The 22370-nt window shown below is 38.1% G+C and overlaps 1 protein-coding gene across 4 annotated transcripts in view; it reads left to right on the top strand.

The window, feature by feature from the left end:
- ST18 (ST18 C2H2C-type zinc finger transcription factor) overlaps positions 1-22370 on the top strand; it is a 92373-nt gene that overhangs the window by 5704 nt on the left and 64299 nt on the right. For 2 of the 4 annotated variants that reach the window (XM_036761415.1, XM_036761431.1), the window contains exons 2-7: positions 6604-7401; positions 12146-12280; positions 13676-13766; positions 14900-15004; positions 18439-18644; positions 21636-21847. In XM_036761415.1, coding sequence (XP_036617310.1) covers positions 6604-7401; positions 12146-12280; positions 13676-13766; positions 14900-15004; positions 18439-18644; positions 21636-21847 — 1547 coding nt within the window. The remainder of the gene's footprint in view (positions 1-6603; positions 7402-12145; positions 12281-13675; positions 13767-14899; positions 15005-18438; positions 18645-21635; positions 21848-22370) is intronic. The other 2 variants (XM_036761422.1, XM_036761436.1) reach the window with 2 other exon arrangements.

Below are 22370 nucleotides of genomic sequence, written 5' to 3'. Positions count from 1 at the left end.
AAACATTTATTTAGGCTCAACAGTAACCAACCCATGAACCAGCAACCCCATTTTGATATGTTGGTCATAATCTTCCAGGCCCAATAAGTACGCCTTGAAAGAGTAACCAGGAGGCTACAGAGAAACATGATTGCGTAAAGCAAAATCATGTTTCCCCCTTGATGGTAATAAGATTACCCACTGGACTGAAGTCTTTGTTCAGCTTCCTCCCGTAGATCAGCTCTGCTGCTGGCAGCTCCTGCCTCAGCTGTGTCTGTTTCTGAAACTGAAGCTGCAACTGTAACTGACGATGTAACTGTCGTAACTGCCTCTGGCTCCAACCGGAAAAGGAAAGAGAGAATCTTCAAGCTGTCCTCTCCCCTCTTATAGGGTTTCTGACATCATCAAGCTCCGCCCGAATGACCAGGGCTGATTGGTTCTTGAGTTGGCTCCTCCCCCTAGGGTAGACCAGGTTCTGGAGCTAACACCTCCCCTCAGCCAGCCCCATGACTCCCCACACAGGAAGCCGTCTGCCTCCCGGCATGCTCCCCGGGCCTCCTGCCCCGGAAGAGCAAGCCACAGTGTCCAGAGGCTCAATGAGGCAAGCTGAGCCATTCAAAGAAAACAAAAGCCATTATGGCTACATTCCACCCCTTGTTATAGGATACATAATCTAATCAGCCATGTATCCTAGAACATACATTGTGATTCAATTACAAAGGAAACTAAAACATATCATTCATTATAAAGCAAAACATATCATTTGGTGACATTCCTAAACATTGGTTTAACGATTCAAATGCGATCCACCCCTAGGTCCCAGCAAGATAATCTCTTCAATCAATCATCCCCAAAATAATTATTAATAATTCAAATGTCCACCCCTAAATCCTTGTATCCATTACATAGGATCAATAATATCATAACAATAAAACAACACAGCAAGGATAACACAAAATAAGTAAACAGAACACTATCATCATTTCCACCCCCCTTGAACGATTGGGGCTCAAAATCTTGGGGTGAGGGGTGAAGGTCTCATTTTCCATAGCTTCTTCATGCTGAAATTGGATGTAGAGATGGCCCTGCCCCCAAGAAGTCCCATTCCAGAGGTCATTTCTTTAACAAGCTGGCAGGAATTCCAAGAATGCTACATGCTTAGGCAGTCACCGGAAAGTGCAGGGTGCTTAAGCCTGAAGGAAACAAAACTAGCAACAAGGTTAGCCAAAACAAAGGACAAAAAGAATAAACAAGTATGGACTATAATTCTTCAAATAAAATCATCTCAAGTTTGGTTGAGATTTCAGTTATGCAAAGATCCAACATCAGAGCCAAACTCAGGTGGGAAATGTTTCTTTTCAAAAGGAACATAATGAGGAAGCCAAGAGGATCCCACCCTAGATATAGACTAAGATTGTCCTCCCAGCCTTTCCCCAAATGTACAAGTTTTCATCCGTTAATCACACAAGGTCACCTTCAGTCTGAGTGGCTTGTAGGCTTGCAGGAGCAGTTCTTATTTCCCTATTTCTCGTGTTATTAAGTCCTCTATACATTCTGTATAATTCATTGGTTGGAATTCCATCTATCATTTCAAAACCTACTCCTGCTCTCAATAAAGCAGTAAACATTTCTTTCCTTGTTACTCTCCTTTGGCGCCAAGTTTGCTGGTTATACACTCTTCTCTCTCGAGGAGATCTATCCCTTCCCCAGTCACCTAAGTCATATAACTGTAAAATCTTATTTATCACTGTTGTAAGACGGCTCCCTACTTCTCCAAGTAATAAATTCAAAATTAGTTGTTTATAAGCAGGGGGAGCTGTCCTAATTATTAAATTCCTATGAGACAGTCCCATTGGATCATTGTAATATTTGTCTGCAGTTCCTATCATAATGGCAGTCTTCATTACCTCCTCCTTTAGTCTCATGATACAATCTCTAAGTGAATACCAGGGTCTGTGCTCAGTGGGCCACATAGAATCAGTATCATATCTCTTATTGCATCCCACAGCGGCTAATGCCAACAGAGTAGTCCTGCTATCACCATCTCCTTGCTGATGATGTTCCCTAAAAGTTTGTTGAACTAGAGGATCATGGCTGATACCTATGAATCTCATGCAGTCTGTCCCATCTACTGATATTCCACCGGCCCCTTGATCACTGAGTCTTACCATCCAAGATATCAATGGTTCTCCTATTCTTTGGCTGAATCTACTCAAAATATCTGTGACCTCTTGCGGTGAGAAATCTTCCTGAATTTCCCTTGTAACTGAATCTTCACCTCGGGTTTCTGTCTTCCTCCTTTGTATGGGTCGAGCCCTTGTCTGATCATTTAACCATCTCCTATTCTCTGTGTGAGGCACATCCTGAACCCCAGTAGTGTTTTGTGCCTCAGCCGGCTCTTTCTGGGCTGGGTTGAAATGCACTCTGGGCTTTTTTGGTCTCCTGTTGCTCTTAGCCACATTAATAGAAAAGTTCTTATTTGAGTCAGTTTGGTCTCCTGCTATCTGAGATTCCTCTTCTCCCTGTGGGGTAGGAGTGCCCCCATGTCTTTCACTTAATCTCAATCTTTCGTATACTAGACGGTAGGCTGATAACACTATCCAGCTTTGCCTAGATAGTGATGCCCCTGACTGAATCCCAACTTCTCGTAAACACTTTTCCAAATCCCTAGGATCTCCTCTCCGTAGCCTTGGTTCCCAGTTTTCACAGGGTCCAGCTTTTTTAGCCAATTCTTTTGCTAGGGAGGAATAAAATGGATCCTCCCATCCTGGGATATTTATCTCTTCCTCTGGAATTGTTCTGCTTCTAAATAGAGATCTTATACCTAGCGATCCTGTTCGTGACGCCAAATGTATCAGGAGGGCCGAGTTTATAATCTCAAAGAGGATCATAAACATGTCTGAAAGGTTCGGAATCGCCGGATAGAAGAAACTCTCAAAGTAGAAGGCAGAAGAATCAAAACATTTATTTAGGCTCAACAGTAACCAACCCATGAACCAGCAACCCCATTTTGATATGTTGGTCATAATCTTCCAGGCCCAATAAGTACGCCTTGAAAGAGTAACCAGGAGGCTACAGAGAAACATGATTGCGTAAAGCAAAATCATGTTTCCCCCTTGATGGTAATAAGATTACCCACTGGACTGAAGTCTTTGTTCAGCTTCCTCCCGTAGATCAGCTCTGCTGCTGGCAGCTCCTGCCTCAGCTGTGTCTGTTTCTGAAACTGAAGCTGCAACTGTAACTGACGATGTAACTGTCGTAACTGCCTCTGGCTCCAACCGGAAAAGGAAAGAGAGAATCTTCAAGCTGTCCTCTCCCCTCTTATAGGGTTTCTGACATCATCAAGCTCCGCCCGAATGACCAGGGCTGATTGGTTCTTGAGTTGGCTCCTCCCCCTAGGGTAGACCAGGTTCTGGAGCTAACACCTCCCCTCAGCCAGCCCCATGACTCCCCACACAGGAAGCCGTCTGCCTCCCGGCATGCTCCCCGGGCCTCCTGCCCCGGAAGAGCAAGCCACAGTGTCCAGAGGCTCAATGAGGCAAGCTGAGCCATTCAAAGAAAACAAAAGCCATTATGGCTACAGCTCTGCAAGATTCACGTGAACTCGATGCGATACCTCCCCCGTTGCTGTTAATTGCCTATGTGTCCATACTTTAGGAACACCCTGTAGATAATAGAAACCACCCAGGAAACTTGGTTCATAGACATTTCAGAATAAAGACTCTCCAATGAAGTCAATTACTGATCCAAGTTCTACTCATCACTAATAAAGGATTTTTTTTGTATACCACACAAAATTACTTTCTCCATTGTACCCACCATTTTCCAATCCTTGCCAATGAAAAATTTTTAGCAAATATCAAATGCAAGGCACTGGGAGGAGGTTAAAAAAGCACAGGGGTGGGTACTAGATCAAAATTATAGAGGGATACAGAACAATGCAAGTCAGCACCTTTTCTGAAACATACTTTAGAGTTGATCTCAGTAGTACTGTGATCTTATGTTCTTGAGAAAAGCAAGATATCCTTTTTTCAATTTGACATGTATCTTCATTTGTAACTAACCCCTTAGCATTAGCATGAGAAAGGTTTCTATTAAAATTTAACTCGGAATAGTGGGTTTCTTAAATCTTTTTTGTCATTTACCTAGAAGGAAAGAAATGTGTACATGTTACATTAATATCTTTAAAAGTGTTCAATAAGAAACAAATACACTTATTCTAGCTTGCTGCTAATGATGTAGGATGTATTTCCAATGAAAGCAAGGGGAAAAAACCCATAAACTTCACAAAACCAGGGCTGTGCCTTATACCACTGTGGAAGCTCATGGACCTAAATTCATTGTTACCAGGAGCTGTATTTCTAAAGCTAACTCAACTTTTTTCACTCCAATTACAGAGAAGTGAAAGCCAGTAGGGAGTTTCTGGAAAGTTAGGTTGAGGTTTGTAGACGCCCTGTTTAGAAACCAAGGCATATAATGCACATAGGCACCTCTCACTGTATGAGTCCTATTTTCTGAAGAATAATTAATAAATATTTTCTTTTAACATATAACAAACAGTTGAACCAAACAATTATGTAAACTGGAAATGACCCAAAATGCTAACAGTTTGGCATCAGTAGAGTGAAATGCATTGTGGTGCACATGTGCATTTTTGTCGCCCTCCCTCCCCAGTAATCTGCACTTAATAGGAATATTTTAAACTATGTAGCTAAGCAACAGAGGTAATTGTTGCTTTCTAGAGCTTTTGTTAGGCACTCTAACATAGCCCAAATATGCATAATTAGGTATAATGTCTATAAATCATTATTGTACACATGTGGGTAGTTAAGTGAATTGAGAGAATAGTTCAATGAATTGAGCATATTCACTGAAAATGCTTTTTATTTGTTTTCTGTAGTTCATAATACTTTAAAATTATCATAACCCTTTACACTTTCTCTTAATAGCCAACGTGTTATTGAGAAAAACTTCATTTGCATTTTAGACTATGTTTAATTTATTATTTAAACCTGGAGTTCCTCTGATATGAATTCAGAATAGGATAGGCCATCTTATCAAATATTATGTGCTTGTTTATCTAGCCTCTTTTCTAGGAAGTAAAATGTTAAATTTTTCAGTTTATGTTGAATAGATCCCAACAAAAGACTGCACCCTATAATCAGCATTATTAAAGGGGCTAGTGTTGTGACTAAATTCTTCCCTTCATCCAAAAATGCTTTTAGTTACTATGGCAATATTTACTTGATCCTGGCAGTCCAGTGTTGATTTAGAGAGGTAATTACCAGAAAGGAAGATGATGGAGATGTATTTTTGAGTGTCCTTGTCAGAGACAATGTTTATAAAAAATTAAATGAGACAAAAAAGGCATATTGTCTCCCAACATAGACGCCCTTTCTATATCCCTCAGTACCGGGTGGCTCTTTCTTTCTTCCCCACAAAGATGCTTATTATCATAGAATGTACTTCACTTGGTGTCTTTATCAGTCCTTAAAGGGGGCATAATATTTCGTGTCTCCCACCCCCAGCCCTGCCTTGGGAAGCACATAAATGGGTCTTTAATTTTTTTGTGCAAGTGAATGTCAGAATGAAAACTGCGAGGCTGTGTGGTACGTTTTACAGCCCCATACACTAGAAATCATAAGCTGTCCTGTTGGTGCATATGAGAGCTGAAATCAGCTCCATGGACTTATTCTGATGCAGAGACATACTATGAGGTTCTCTCAAACCCCAAACTTACCTGATATGGAATTCAACTAGATGCGGAAGTTAGTTCTTAGCTTCATCACATCAATGTACTTTTTGCCTCTGTATTCTCCCACTATTTCATTACTACTACTATTACTACTCCTACTCCTACTCCTACTCCTACCCCATACTCCTGCTCCTACTGCTACTACTACTCCTCATGGGAGCAGACTTGCTTTCTGTTCAGGGCACTTATTTTTAGGATCTCTTCAGAACATTCATTTTCCCATTTTTCATAACACTAGCTAGATTTTATACAGTCTTTGAGTTTACAAAGTCCTTTAGATATGTTCTCTCCTTTGGTCATTGCAATAGCTTTTTGAGGTAGAAGTGTCACCATACTTGCAATAAGGAAACTGGGACTCAGAAAAGTTTCAGTAGCTTGCCTAAGGTGACACAGCCAGGAAGTGTCTGGGGTGAGATTTGAACCAAGGTTTACCCCATTCCAAGCCCAGAATCTATCCAAATTACCCAAAATGGAGCATCTCCATGTATGGTTGAGTTCTTTTTGAATATGTAGGATGTTAGGGGTAGAGAATTGCATAGATTTCTTTGAGCCAGGGGCCCCATTCTCATCTTGATCTTCAACCTTAATAAACAGTTGTTGAATTTAGTTGAATGTTAGAACCAAACCAAGGGAAATATCTCCATGACTAAAAGAGACTCATCTTTCTCAAAAATTGGGACTGGGAAGAGGGAGGAGAATAGGTGTTAAGGTAAAAGACATTTGAAGGAGGTAATGGAGAAATCTCTCCCAAGCACTTCCGAGTTAAACACAAATCTTTATTAGTATTCTATACCAAAATAAGTTTTTTTGGTGCTTTTTTCTTAAAATGTCTTTTTATTTTTGTTATTATTGGCTTGCCTTCCTCATAGAAGAAAATCTTGTGAAGCCTACTGAAGGAATTCTTCATTCAAATGGAAAAGAAAGCTTCAACCGAAACAAAGAAAGGTACACCAGCTACCAAGACCTAGTGGTCAAATCTTTAATGCACTTGGGAAAATTAGAGCAAGATCCTTCCATACAAACACTAACTGAAAACCTAAATGACAGTGGTATTCAGTCATTAAAAACTGAAAGTGATGAAGTCGATGACTGCTTCATGATTCATTCAGCTGATTGCAAGGCCAAAATCAATGATTCTAACCTACGGTACTGCTCGTCTGATGACAATGAAAGTCACTCTGAAATTGCAGAAAATGGTTGGGACAGTGGTTCCAACTTCTCAGAAGAAACTCCAGAAAAATCCCATGTAGCCCAAACTTACATTGTAAGTAATAATCAACAGGAGCCCTTGGAAGCTCCGGAAATTAAAACTGAAGTGGAAAATTTTGTCCCATGTGAAAAAGTGTGTGATTCTGAAATGGAGATGAGAGAATCACCAAATTCTCCCATGGAATCCTTGGGGAGTAGAGCTCAAAATCCACTCCTAGATGGTGATGAAGATGACACTGAGTGCCTGTCTATAACAACAGAAGAGTCGGTGGACCTGGACAAAACAAAAGGGCACTTGAGTTTGCTGGAGCAGGCCATAGCTCTGCAGGCAGAGCAAGGCCATGTGTTTCATAGCACCTACAAAGAACTGGACAGGTTTCTATTGGAACATCTAGCAGGTGAAAGGAGGCACACCAAAGTTATTGATGTGGGTGGAAGACAAGCCTTTAACAGCAAACGTAAGACACATTTTCATGTTTCTTATTTGAGTAAGAGTTGGTTCATTTTGCTTTTGAAAAAAATGACTGGAGGCTTTCCTTAGGTAGATTTGGGTTACTTCTTCTAGATAGTTTATTGGTAGTTTAAACCATCTTAAAAATAAATTGTATCCCAAATGTATAATTTCCTATTCTCTATTCCTATAATTTCTTATTTTCTGGCCCCTACTTGAGCTCAGCTGTTTAAATATTGTGTATGTTTACCAATGTTTTATAGAAAAAAAAAACTTTAGTTCCAGCTTTCTTAATTTCAAGTAGCATTCTAATTACACTTATTTTCAGTATAATATCTTGAGGCATACACAGATTCTGCAAGCAAATAAGTTACCCTAAAGTACTTAAAATAATGTAGTTTAGGATCATTAATATTCTGCTTTCAGATAACATATGTTTCTCTCCCAAATTGAACCTAAGTAACATGTGATTCCAGAGTTGAGTTTAATACCCATAAAAATGTGTTTTGTAACTATTTTTATCGGCTATATCCTTCTCATGACCATCTATGGGGGGGCAGGGAGTGGGGCAGAGAAGAAATGGAGTACTTAATCCTATTTACCCACCACATATCTTGATATCTTGTTGAGGAGTCAGCTATTAATGTAATTGTAGATTTCCGAAATTCAGTCTCACTTCAAAACTCAAAAATTAGCTCTATTACTTCTGGGCCAACCGGGAGTAACAGAAAGAGGTTATTTACCCCAGTACTTGTTCTCTAAGGGATTTCTTACCCCCTCTAGAATTATCACCCCTTCTAGGCATTAAAGAGACCTCTTCTATGCTTTGGTAAGTAAGTCTATCCCTACCCTACACCATTCAGGTCTAATAAAGAAAGATTTGTTGGTGTTTCGAGTATGTGCACATGAGAATGACTGAAGAGTGAAGCTGCGGACCCAAAAGGTTTACAAGAATAGCAAGCTATTATAGTTTAGAACCATTATTTCATTCTTTTGTATTTTCCAAGCTGTGAACCATAAGAAGAGAGTTTGGCAGAATTGCAGGTGAGTGATATAATGGTCTTAAATAACAAAACAGGAAACTCATTCTGCAACACCTCCCACCAAGTCAAAAGGTTGGTGGCATAAGGTGGGGGGGCAAGATAATGATCCTAGGATAACCTTATGATCTTCTAAGTCACACTGGGAGTGGGGGTAGCATGTGGGCAACAGGTTAAGGATTAATGCTTGAGAACATGTTTTGTTCCTGCACTGAGACTCACATGCATAGCCATGTATGACTTCTGTAACTTCACAATGTTTTTCCCATACTTAATACTTACTCCATATTCCTTAAGTCAATTATTTCCAATATGGCCCAAGATATTTCAATTCCAAGTGCCATGTTGGGGGGATGCTTGTAATATTTACTTATTTACATGCAACTTTTCAACCCTATTTTAGTACCATAATTGATGAACCAGCAAAATCTCTAGCTATGCTGACAACATATTATCCTGCAATACACTATTGGAAATTTAGTGATGTCACAGGGTGAAAGGAGGAGCAACTTGTCAACATCACACTCTGTAGCATAGGGGGTATGACCACTTTGGGAGCCAATAACAGAAGTGCATTATTTTAGCCCGTTATTTTATTTTGGACATTTGCTCTAAGGCTGAAGTTGAGCAAATTCAATAGCAACCTCATAACCCTAATCTAAGCCTCCCTACTGGAAGTCTTCAAGTTTAAAAAGGAGGTCTTCTTAATATTGAATGTCCTAGGCAATAGTATCAGAGACTTTCTAGACACTGTTCCTTCTCTCTGAATTATGTCTATGAGTTAACACCTATCTAGTTGTCAGTTAATATTCCTCCTAAATATAGTAATTATTTGCCTTGACCAAACTGGATATTCCTTATTTATTAGAGGTTGGATAAAACATATATTTTTTATACCAAGCCCCAAAAGAAAAACACTACCAGACTAAAACTATTCACATCCTCATCGCCAAATCTTTTCTGAGTACCAACTGTTGCTGCTGCTTGATAGTTTCAGTTGTGTCTGATCCTTCATGATCCCAGTTGGGATTTTCTTGGCAAAGATACAGGAGTAGTTTGCCATTTCCTTCTCCAGCTCATTTTAAAGATGAGGAAACTGAGGCAAACAGGGTTAAGTGACTTGCCCAAAGTCACACAGCTAGTGTCTGAGGATGGATTTGAACTCAGGTCTTCCTGACTCCAGGACTGGCTCTCTATCCACTGTACCACCTAGCTTCCCACAAGCACCAACCATGTGTGCTTATAAATAACATAAGCATATCGATCTGACCTAGGTATTGTGCAGAACCCAAACACTGGTTTTTAGAAACACATTGTGTCATATTATATTTCCTCCAAACCTTCTTCTCTAGATAAGGGCTTCACAATAGGTTGTCAGTGAGCCATACCTAGTCAAGGTTTGGACTTTTCTTTGAGTCCCAGAGGACAAATTGTATAGAGAGACGGAAGGATGTCTTGCAATAAAGAGTTCGGAGCAGTTTAGAAATGAACATGTGCTCTGAATTAGAACTCAAGAAGCAAAGGAACAAATAATAATAGCTGACTGAACATAGCTTTTAAAGTTTACAAAGCCCTATATATATATATATATATATATATATATATATATATATGTACATATACATATATATATATATATGTATATGTAGTCTCATTTACTCACTCCCATAGATACAACCCCTCCCAAATCAACTTCAGGGATCTGTGAATTTGTAGGGTTCCATATATAATTGATATTTAGATTAGCTTATGATTTGTCCACAGTTTAAAAATTTAATAACAATAATAATAATGGCTCAACAATAACATAAACCTGGCCTCAATATAATTTAAAATCACAGATGAAATTATGGTATTTTTGATTCCATTGCATTAATTAAAAGCTTCTGCTACTTGGTACATCTTTCTTTGGATCATTCATCTCTAACCTATAACTTACTGTACTTTATCTTGAGATAGTCATCCAACATAACTTGTGATACTCTTGGTTCTTCCTCTTTCCTGAAGCCATGCCCCCATATAATTGTATTACATACAACCTACTGGGCTCCATCTGCTAAAGACCATTTCTAATCCAGCAATGGGCATGGCATTATATCATGCAGCCACGTTTGCTCATCGCAATACAGTGCCCCTAGAGATGTCTGTCGCATCTTGCGACATTGCCTTTCTATCTGTGCCACACGTTTCAGAGGAGCATATGGGCCCTCCACATCTCTACTCAGCAGGACTCTCGCCCTTATTCTATCTCTGACAGGTTTTTGTGGCAGGATCATACATATTATTTATTTTCACTCTCAGCATCAGGTAGGCTCATTATTCCAGATACTGAATGTTCTGGGAATCCTGCAGCCTGTGTGGATTCTATGTCATGATCCTTTATTTTTTGGTTCTTAAGCTAGATCCAAGGCTGATTTTCCCACCAAAATAAACTTCATCCTGGGACACTGACTTCTGCCAATTATTTGCCCAAACATTAACAATCTTTGGGTCAGGAAGGCCATTTGGATAACAATGCACTCTTTGCAAAAATCTTTTTTTTTATATTTCTACTACAAGCATAACAATTTTCTCTCCTTTTCCTCTATATTTGTTACTAACCTAATTAGTATTTGTCCCCTGCCCTTATTTCTCTTACATATTTGCCTAAACCTCTATTTAACCTTCTGTTACGTGATTGCCAAAAAAATTTAACCCCTCGGCTTGTCCCCAAACATTTCCTCTCTAGGCTTGTGCCTCATTGCAGCCTGACAAAATGTGTTACAAGGTGTCTCTTTCCTCAGCTTGGCTGCAGCTGTTATCTTCCCTCACTCCCCAGTGTTTTTGGCAGCACTCTGTCAAGTGCTCTGAAAGCATCTTCCATTCTCTGTGCTTCCATTTTCTGTGAGTCTACCGCAAGCAAGGTTCCTTTCCAAACCACCTTCCCAAATCCCCAGTTTTCAGCTTCGGTACTCAAAATAAAATGCATCCCTCCTTCCTCTAGTCATTACATACTGACAGTAAATGGGAAAGCATCAGGGGTTTGGAGCCTTCACGCTTTGTACTAGTGAAGGTTGGTTGGAAGTGTGAGAGTTCAGTGAAGATACAAAAAGAGGTTTGTGACTGCTCCCTGTTTCAACTCTTCTCATCAGCTGTTCCACAGAGAGAAGTCTTGGCAAGGGTGGCAGGAAGAGTTAGTTATTCCCTCCACTTTCCCAAATCAAATTGTCATAACTGTCCAATTACTTAGCAGAAGATAATGTCAAAGAGGTCTCAGATATGGGAGTTGCTGAGAGCTTTTTTGGTTTGTTTTACAATTGTGAGTGTGGCAACCTCCTCTAGTTCCTTGCTAAAGAAGGCAGGTTTCAGTTTGAATATGTTCTATCTTCTACCTCATCTCTTTCTTTTCAGGAAGCTGAATGCCTTCTGGCTTATGGTTCATTTTCCAGGAAGAAGCTCTAACTACATGCAGTAGTTGACATAACAACCTAAAACCATCTCTATATTTTAACACACCATTGCCCTCTGTCAGCCTTTGCTTAGGAAACCAAGAAAAATGAAAACATTTTTATGTTTCCACAGGTCTGAGTTGAGGGTCTTATTCAAGGCAATGTGATAAAAATGTTTTTGACTACAAAAGTAGATAAATTAAGAATGTTATACCTGCAAGGCCACTGTATTGAATGGGAAGAAGGATAATCACATGAAATAATCAATTTCATTTTTCTGCAGATTCCCCTAGACCTGAAAAGAGAGAGACTAAATGTCCCATTCCTGGATGTGATGGCACAGGGCATGTGACTGGACTCTATCCACATCACCGCAGTCTCTCAGGCTGCCCTCATAAAGTCAGAGTGCCCCTAGAAAGTGAGTACTTGCTTTCAGTGCAAAGTGGCTGCCTCTTCAGGATAGCACCTGAATATAATCAGCTTCATTTTCCTAGTAGGCAATTTGGAACAATCAATTTACAATTCCCTCTCAATCTGTAGCAAAAGAGTATTTATTTGGTTGCATGACCACCCAACCCTTGTGACCTGGTATGGAAGCCATTTGCTAACTCCATTCAAAGTAACTGTAATGCTGCTGCTTAACCACAGCTGACAATAGAAGCAAATGTCAGGAAGCATGACACATGAGGATGTTGCCTTGCTAAATAGTCTTTCCCATACCGCTAGAGTGCAAGGACCAGTATAAAATCATACATTCAGAGTAGGAAGAGACCTTATAGTTCATTGTTTCCAACCCCCTCATTTTACAAATAAGGAAACTGAGACCTAGAAAGGTTGAGTGACTTGCCTATGGTCACATGGGTAGTAAATGGTGAGTATTGAACCCAGGTATTCTAACCCCAAATCCCACACTCCACTGCACTACAATGCTTCCCAGAGCTCTGTGTTTTCTCCTGGCTTCCCATGGCATGAAGCAATGGTATGCAATTAGCTCAAAATGTAAGAATAAATGAGTCCGAATTTTATCACAGCAACCAAACATCCCACTCAATCCTCCTATAGGGGACAGAAAGAGCCCTTGTGGCTTACCTACTTATAATCACAATGTAGCCAGTTATGGGTTGAATTCTCCCCCACTGAAACATATTTACGGTTACACCTGTTGAGCTGCACAGGCCGCTGTGGTTGGAATGCCTCAACATCATTAATGTTCTTAAAAGCAAGATTTTGCAAATCACCACACATCTAATCAGCTCAGTACTGTCCTGCTGGATTAGCAGTTCCTCCAAATGATTATCTGATTGTTCACTCAACCACGTTCTTCTGCCAGTAACCAAATAGCAGGAGGGAAAACTGTACAAAGAATCAAAATGATATCACTTATGATATGAAAAGGACTGAATCCAGAATTTCAATCTGGGAAGAAAGGGAAAGACTACTGCTTGAGCAAGTACAATTTCAAATGTGGAAAAACCAACTTCTGAGCATCAAGAATTAACTCAAATACATAAGAGGAAAAAACCCAGAAGATTCTTCAAGGTTTTCTATTAACAGCAGCAGCAACAACAAAAACTGGTCTAGGAATATTAGGATGTCAGGAAAATGCAAATATTTCCTTTCCAGATAACTTGAAATCTTCTAATGTTCACCTGTTTTTATTTAAATATATTTTTCCTAGTGGAACTGAGAGAAGAGTGAGAATATATGTATATATGTGATTGTCTGCATTTTAATACATAACTGAGGAATAAACGTATAAGTGCATCCAGTTTTTAGAATAAATTGCCAATGTTTTTCAATGTTTTATACTTAGTTCTTGCCATGCATGAAAATGTGCTCAAGTGTCCCACTCCTGGATGCACAGGAAGAGGCCATGTCAACAGTAATCGCAACACACATAGAAGGTAATCCCAATTAGTTGTTCTTCCTTTCAAATTAACATCAGTGCTAATACATTGAATTCAAAGTTGTCAACTAACAACATGGTATTACAGCATTACGCTACAATCAACTTCAGTTTCTATCTGAAGTACACCAATGTGTTTCTTCATATCCATATAAATTATGAAATTCACGCTGTAAATCCCCTTCCTTTAAATTTTCATACCGACAACCATCTAACTCATTACAGACCAAAATGTGTTTGCTCTCTTTCTGAGATTGGTGGTGGAGTTGTATATATACATACAGACGGCTGTCTAAATACTGCATTTTATGTATGCACTGGAGCCACACTCTTATATTATTTGCTATGGAAAAATAATGGGTGGGTGAGCCTTGGACTTCATCCAATAAGCACTAGGAGCATTGCCAAAAGGATCTCCTTATAAGGTGCTTTTTGCCTATAAAGCAGATCCATGGCAGATGCCTATGACAGTATTATCTTGAAACTCCAATTTGCATAAATAAATATATACATGTCTACCTCCATAGAGTTATATATATTTTTATATAAGTATTTTTCTGCAAATGCTAGTACTTCTCTCTCAATATAATTCATACTCTACAAAGCAGATATGACCATGGTCCCGTGTGCTATAATCGTAACTCTTAAAAATCACTTATGAGAGGACTTCACATTCCACACACTCCTCTTTCAGGGTGAGACATAAAATCAAGTCCCTGAAACTCTGTTAGAGATCTCAAATAAAAATTCAGGGTAGTAGCTATGTTCCCTCTAGTGGTCTAACCAAATTACAATTTGAGTAAATTACATTCTTTTTACCCCCAAATCCAGACAGTATCAGTTCTATACAGTTGAGTTGTTCCACCCTCTTCCCCTTCCCCCCAATTAAATAGCTTTTTGATGCTAAAACACACTGTTAGCTGTCAGCTATTGTTTACCTCTGAGATGGGTGAACATAGTTGACAATGTAGTTTGTGAAATGCTTTGGGACCCTTTGGGATGAGAATGGTGCTATGTGAACTATTAATATAACTTAACTATTTATTGTCTGCCAAGTATGTGAGAGGCACATGTAAGTGCAAGGAACCGTTACTATTTTAACTCAAACCCTACCACTTCTTTTTAAAACAGTCTTTCTGGTTGTCCAATTGCTGCAGCTGAAAAATTGGCAATGTCCCAGGATAAAAATCAGCTTGACTCTCCCAAAACCGGGCAGTGTCCTGACCAGGTTCACAGGTATGAACCTCACGTGATATTCCTGACACTCTATTTTGTGTAATTGATCTTATACTTCAGGGTCTCTTTCATCCATCACATACCAGTCTTAAATGGTTTGTCCTCAACCATCAGCTATCAATAAGCATCTCTGTATGGTGAGGCCATTAGAAAGACTGGGCAGGTTAAACCACATTATGGATTATATTATCTGGATCCTTCATAACTGTGACAAACAATTCACAGATAACTCTAACATAATGAATGGATCAAAATGCAGCAGAATATATGACGTTTGCCTGTATGTGTCACAGTTCTGGAATATGCCACTAACTTTTAATGATCCCATGTTTGAAATCAATTTTAGCCTTCTGAAATCTTTCATGTGGTACAGTGACTTAAGTAGCCCAACCACACCTAAAAAAATCATACAAACATATACTTTTAATTTTATTTCAAATTCCGCTCCATCCATATGGAATATAACCATTATAAAAACTGCTCTTACTGAACCATTATCTTCTAATTAAAAGATTGCCATGTGGTCAGTTCAGTAGTTTAAATACCTTAGATTTATAGAAACGCAAGTATTATAGCACCAGATTGAGAAGTTTCGATGGCCTAACATAATCACAAAAGCATTATGCTTATGTGGACAAAAATTAGGTTCAGTATAAAGGGAGATGAACCAGTTCCTGTTACTTTAAAGAATGATACATGGAGTAAAAACCAAGAATAAGCACTCTTCAACTCATACCACGAGTTCCCATAGTTAGTCAGTCAACAAACCTTTAACTGCCGAATATGTGCCAGGCTCTGTGCTAAATGCTGGGATACCATGCTATGCCTCATTCTCAATGATTCCCATAAGCCCTGGAACATCCTACTCCCATTTGAACCAAAACAATAACCTAATGCTTCAATCCTCCCAGAACGTTTTTCTATTTGTTGGAACTACCCAACCTGGGTGCTCTTGACCCAATAAAGCTATAAAATTCACCCCAGAATGTATTTTTATCCAGAACATATTTTCCTTTGACCCTTTTGCCCAGAATAGCTATTTACCATAAGTCAAAATTCCCATTGTAATCATAGAATCGCTTTCATTTAACAGTATAGATCATGAATTACTAAATGCAAGTGAATTATTAAACAGGGAAGTGGGCCAGTATTCTAAATACAGTCTCTGATCTGATGAAATAATTTACTTACCTGAATAGCTCAATGATTTCATTATCCCTTTCATTAAATGAAACAGTATATATGCAGCTATTTTATAAACATATATGTTTATATATCTATATATTATATGTTTCATATATAACATATATAAACATATATGTTTATACATACATATCTGTGTATCTGCACATGAAAAAAAGGTTGTTACACAAAACATTTCTATAACTAATAGAATACAATTTAAAATTCTTTATAAGGCAATAAAACAGAAGTTTTTAGATCACAAGCAAATATACTACACTCTGAAATTTGAGGAAGAGTTTGTATTTGACATTATGCTGTTTAGACATGTTTATGAAGAAAATAATAGGGGGAAATTCCCATTTTCTATTTTTCTATTGTCAAATTCCAAAATTGGTATTGTAGTTCATGTGAATTTATCATTCTTTCACAACAAAATGAGTTAGGCATTCTCTTCCTTTGGACTGAGTAACTATGCTACTAACCCTTCTTGACTTCGAGCCTCTCTGCCACCCCTAGGGTACAAAAGGCTCATCCTCAGGTACTTTGCACAGAAGTATAAGGGACTGCTCTAGGCCAGAGGTGACAAACATGGTCCACAACACTCCTGAGGGTGGCCTGAACTAGATTAAAATATAGATCCTGTATATGGTTTACTGGCCCCTATTTCTATTTGATTTTTGACACCACTGCTCTATGTTATAGCCTTGTTGTGAATTTCAGCACCCCAGAGAAATAGCTTTTTCTCAGAACTCTTGGCCTAGAGATTCCTTCTTCCTATAAACCTAACCTTGTGACACCAGTGGCTAAAGTTGCTGAGACATTGACCTTGATCACTAAAGCCATTTCACACCATAGATTCAAAGATTTACTGCTCTAAATAATTAACTTAGAGTTTCTCTTCTGCTGCCACCACTGTCATTTGATTTTAGTACATTTATGTAGCATAGAAAAAAGAAAATTGGAACTGGAGCCAGGAGAGAACTGGATTTGGATCTAGCCTCTGACATTTGTTAAATTTGTGACCTTGAGCAAGTCACTTAGTTTCTCTCACACTCATTTTCCTCAGCTGTAAAACAGGATAGTGCCTGCCTCATAGGATTGTGGTGAGGATCCACTGGAAAAAAACATGAAAGCTCAATGTAAATGTCAGTTATTTTTATACTACTCCCCCTTTTCCTTTTCCCCATCTGCCCTAATACTGTCAGGTTTAGTTAACTTTGTCCAAGATGGTTATTCATTAAGGAAAAGAGCATATAAAATCAGAAATAATACAAAGCCAAGACAAAGTAAGGTTTTGAATGCAGGTCTTCTGATTCCAAAGCCAGCATTTTTCCACTGCATGCCATTGCTTCTCATAGCTTCATTTCCAACGATGCTTATATCCCCTTATTCTTACATTGTACTTGAATTTGGATCCAAAGTAAGAGTGCTTTTGTCACCCCAGCATACTCCTCCAGACTGCCCAAGTGAGGTACTTTGGAAAACTCATCAATACATTCTAGAATTCCAGGCATCCTCAGAGTGATTCGGGAAGCCTGCCCATCACTGACAGACTTTTAGCATTTCAACCACACTTTTCTTCTAAAACACTAAGTAACTGCCCCCTTTCCTGACCAAAGTTGAGAGCAAGATGAATGACACCTCCTAAAAGATACTATTAGTTTTTTCATCACTCAGAGAAAGGGTAATTCATCTATCACCTGATTCAGCCCCAACATTCATAAGTCATTTTTTTCTGTTCTACAAAAAGACCACTACATTTATACACCAGACATCTAGGTGAATATTTCCTGCTGTCTTAATTTCCCTCGTTGATAGGACCAATACATCTTACCTGTACAGTAACAAAATATGGCAATTTGTGGTTAGTATAGAACCTGTTTCCAAGAAGCTCAAAGTGATTAACAAATATTTTTATGTGATCCTCACAACAATCCTCCTGTAAAATGACAGAGGCATAATTATTCTTATCATAGAGATGGGAGAGACTCAGAATATGTCCTCACTATGGTCACTGAACAAATAAGCCATAGAACTCTGATGTTTTAAGTACTGGGTGTTCTACCAACATGTGTTGCTATCATAGCCCTTTGTTCCTTCTGATGCATTCTGTGGGTATTAAGTAAATGCCTATGAACTTATTGACTCTATGATATGTCTGTCCACTTTCTTCCCAGGTGCTGGTATTTATATATTCATCTTTCGTTCTGTCCTTTGACTTTTCCTCTCTTCCCCTTCTGTCTTTCCAGAACGAGCCTTGTGAAACAACTTGAGTTATCTCAGCTCAGTTTCCGATCATCACAAATGGTCACACCTCCCAGAGCTATAATGACAAAAGAACAAGAGAAGTTTGGAAAAGTTCCATTTGATTATGCCAGCTTTGATGCTCAGGTTTTCGGAAAACGCACAATAGTACCAACAGTACAAGGACCAAACCCCCCTCAGCTTCCTGAATGTAAGCTTCAATTTCTAACACTGATTGAAAATATATACATTTCTAATTAAAGGAATGGGGGGAGGGAAAGAATAAATAGTTCTGGATTTTTTTTAAGTGAAAAAGGTTGATTAGGTATAATCCAGGTGAAACTTGAGTTCCTAAAAAAGGAATGGAGAGGTATCTTAGGATTAGGAATAGAGAACTGGTTTTATTTGTAAATTAATGGATTGACAGCATGTTAGAGTTAGAAGGGACCTGAAAGATCATAGGTTCATAGAGTATCAAATCTAGAGTGAGAAGAAATCCAGGAGATTACTTTGTATTTCACAGATGAGGAAACTGAAGCCCAAAGAGTTCAAGTAGTTTGACTAAGGTCTTATGGCTTGCTATCAGCAGAACTGGGACTCAAACCCAGATGTCCTGACTCCTAGGCCACTATACCTTTGTCTGTCACTGTCTTTCTATGTGATCTTGGAAAGTCCGTTTAAGCTCTCTGAGCATCAGTTCTCTCAGCTATAAAATGAGGGAGGCAGTTCTAGAGAATTCCTGCGGTCCCCTCTGGGACTGACATTGATAATATTATTTGTGTCTCTTGCATCCAGATGATGACTGCCTAAGTTTGGGGAATATAAATATTTCTATAAACATTGTGCAAAGCTTTAGCCAAGATGCTATTATTGTGAAGTGAATAAAAGAAATTCTAAAGGATATTTATTATGCATCTGTCTGGAATTGGATTTGACAAATTATAGGAGTTAAGAGCTATTGTGATTCAGTCATTTTTATTTATATTGAAACCAAAGAAAAGAGACATGAATGTTGAATTGTTTATTTGAAATCCTACTTAAACCAGCAAAAACATTCAGATGATTAAAAGGTGAAAAGGAAAGGTTTGAAAAGAAACAATTCCCAAGAATCAAATTTTTGCTGAGGAAATAATGTATGTGTGAGACCATGGAAATGATGCTATAGAGAGTCTGTGACTCAGTTATAGGTTGAATAAGATAACCTTTGAGGGCCCTTCCAATTCTGAGATTTCATGTTTATAAACAAACTTAAGGTTTAAAATAGAAACGTTCTGAAACGCATTTATGTTTCCTTTAATTTGGTGACACATCCATATAATGTAAAATAACTCAGAATTTTTACAGCAAAAAATTATATGTAGTTGCTTTCTTGAACCTTTCCTCCAAAGTTGTTCATACCCTTTAAAACACTCTAATACAAAAAGGTGAGACTCCAAATAAACATGTAAACTGATTTGTGCCTCTGGTGAGCTAGTCATAAGTTAAGATGCTATATAAGTACCCTTTAGGATCATTCACCAGAACTTAAATTTGCTATACTTGATTTATGTGATCATCTTGGTCTAAACTACAAAGAGATGAAGAATACCTGCTATTTTCTGAGAAGAGCATCCATTTCCTATGAGATGTGGGGTCAGAATACTATTTAATACTCTTATAAGAATATATTACAATTCTTACAGGAGTTTAAGCTATGAAGGTTTAAAACTCTGCTGAAACTTTTGTGAAACCCTTTGTAAGAGAAAATTTCATTCTAACTGATATTTCAGCTATCCTGATTTGCAAAAAAGCCACTGTTAAAACTACTCTGGATAAACAAATATATTCTAGTCATGTCAGTAAAATTATATTTGCAAGCTAGAAAATAGCCAAGACACCTTTAGTGGAAAGTTCAGTGTTAAGTGGCCTCCAGAAGAAGGTTTACTAAATTCATTTTTAAGGCAAAGAATTTATTCTATTTAATAATATAAATTGGGAAATATTATAGAACGATGACCTGGTGTCGGATTCTAAAAATAATAACACAAATAGCTAGCACTTACATAGCACTTGAAGGTTTGCAAAGTACTTTTGTATGTCATCTCAAGTGAGATAACAATAAAACTTTATATAATATGTTAAAGTTTGCAAAGTGTTTAATGTACATTTATACACTTTCTCATTTGATGAAGTTAGAATAAGTAATACAACTATGCTTTTTCATATTGTACATTGCAAATACATATTCCTGTTTTAATAGACATGCAATAGTCAAATTTGCTTTGCACTATTCTTCTTCTTTTATGATTTAGACTTGTATTAATAATTGATAATGTTTTACTTTTTATTATAATGAAAATAAAATTGTCAGGTTTTTTTAAAAGAAAGATCTATTTATTCTTTATATTATGAATATTATATTTCTCTCATCACACATATTATAAATACCTCAAAATATGGAAAAATACATTGACTTCTCTTTTTCTATTTACAAATAAGAAATGTTCTTTGTAAAGAGAAGAAATATGAAACCAGAACACAGTCTTGATAACTGAAACGCATTTCTATTCACCTTGAAAACCTTTCCCTCTGTCCTTAACTCACCCTACTTTATATGAATCTTCAATGTGCCAGCTCCTGAAAGACCCCATCAATGCTTCATGTCCACCTAGTGGAACTAAGGCCAATTTTAACTCTGAATCCTTTTACTGGTTTAAGGGAAAAAATGCAAACACTCAAATTATCTCTTAATTTTCATTTTTATCTCCTAAATTAGTATGAATAGTTGTGTCATCCAGAAAGAAAATATTTTGTTTTAACTGAAACTAGCAAGTTCTTTGAATCCTAGGCATATAAGTTATAAGCCTTTCTATCATTCTTTATGAATTTTGCTGGGGTGCTGCTTTTTTTCAAAGTATTTCACAATGAATGGCGCCAGTGCACCTGCCCCACTAATGGTATAGAGTTTTTGTATAAAAGAAGGTTAAATACTGAAATATTAAGATAAGAGGAGCTCTTTTTTCAGCAATCAGGTAATTTGATCCCTGGACCTCTGTTAAAGGGAAGCTGAGTAACCTGTATTTAACATACAGATGGAAAAATGGACTGTGTTTTAATATATTCTTCACACATTTTAATGTACGAAATTACCACCTGAAAAACAAATCTACTTAATGACTAAAAACACATACATGCAATGGCTAATCAAATCTCTCTTCAACAGCAAAGCATTTTTCAAATCCAGTGAAACTTTCCAATCGACTGCCTAGTGCTAGCGCCCACACACAGAGCCCTTGCCGTGCCAGCTCTTATAGCTACGGTCAATGTAGTGAAGACACCCACATGGCAGCAGCTGCTGCTATCCTGAACCTTTCCACCCGCTGCAGGGAAGCAGCAGAGATCCTCTCCAACAAACCACAGAGTCTGTCTGCCAAGGTAGGGTAGTCCAAGAACCTGGAGGGTGTGCTAGCGACTGAACTGTGAGAATAAACTGCCTTTCATGTTCGCAACCACATTCAAAACATCCCCTTCCTCCCCCTCAAAGAAAGACTTTTCTCCTTGCATGATCTTTTCCAGAGATTCAGAGAAAAAAATAACGAGGTACCTGAATGGTTCAATTGAAAAAGAAAAAATAAATGTATGGTTCTGCTTTGATCCTTAGCAGTGGGTCTGAAGAAAAAAAAAAGGGAGGGAAGAGTGGATGGAGAGGTGGGGAGAGGGAGGAGCTGGCCAGATTTCAAAATTGGTTTGGGGGAGGGGCAGGGGAAGATGAAAGGAGATTTGATGTTTAAAATCTTTCAATTGTTTATTTTTTCCTGTGTGAAAAATCTGTGACCATAAAATATGGCTGAGCTAAGAGAGTGAGACTTTTAAAAAGATTTTGCAGATATTACTAAAGTGATTTAATCACCGCATGTTACTTGGATATTTTATAGTATAGAATGGCTAGTTTGGACAG

The sequence above is a fragment of the Trichosurus vulpecula genome, chromosome 1 (genome assembly GCF_011100635.1).
Source record: "Trichosurus vulpecula isolate mTriVul1 chromosome 1, mTriVul1.pri, whole genome shotgun sequence".
In the NCBI taxonomy this organism is placed as follows: Eukaryota; Metazoa; Chordata; class Mammalia; order Diprotodontia; family Phalangeridae; genus Trichosurus; species Trichosurus vulpecula.
Note: the sequence above shows the minus strand (reverse complement) of the source record. Positions and strands in the feature narration are given on the sequence as shown.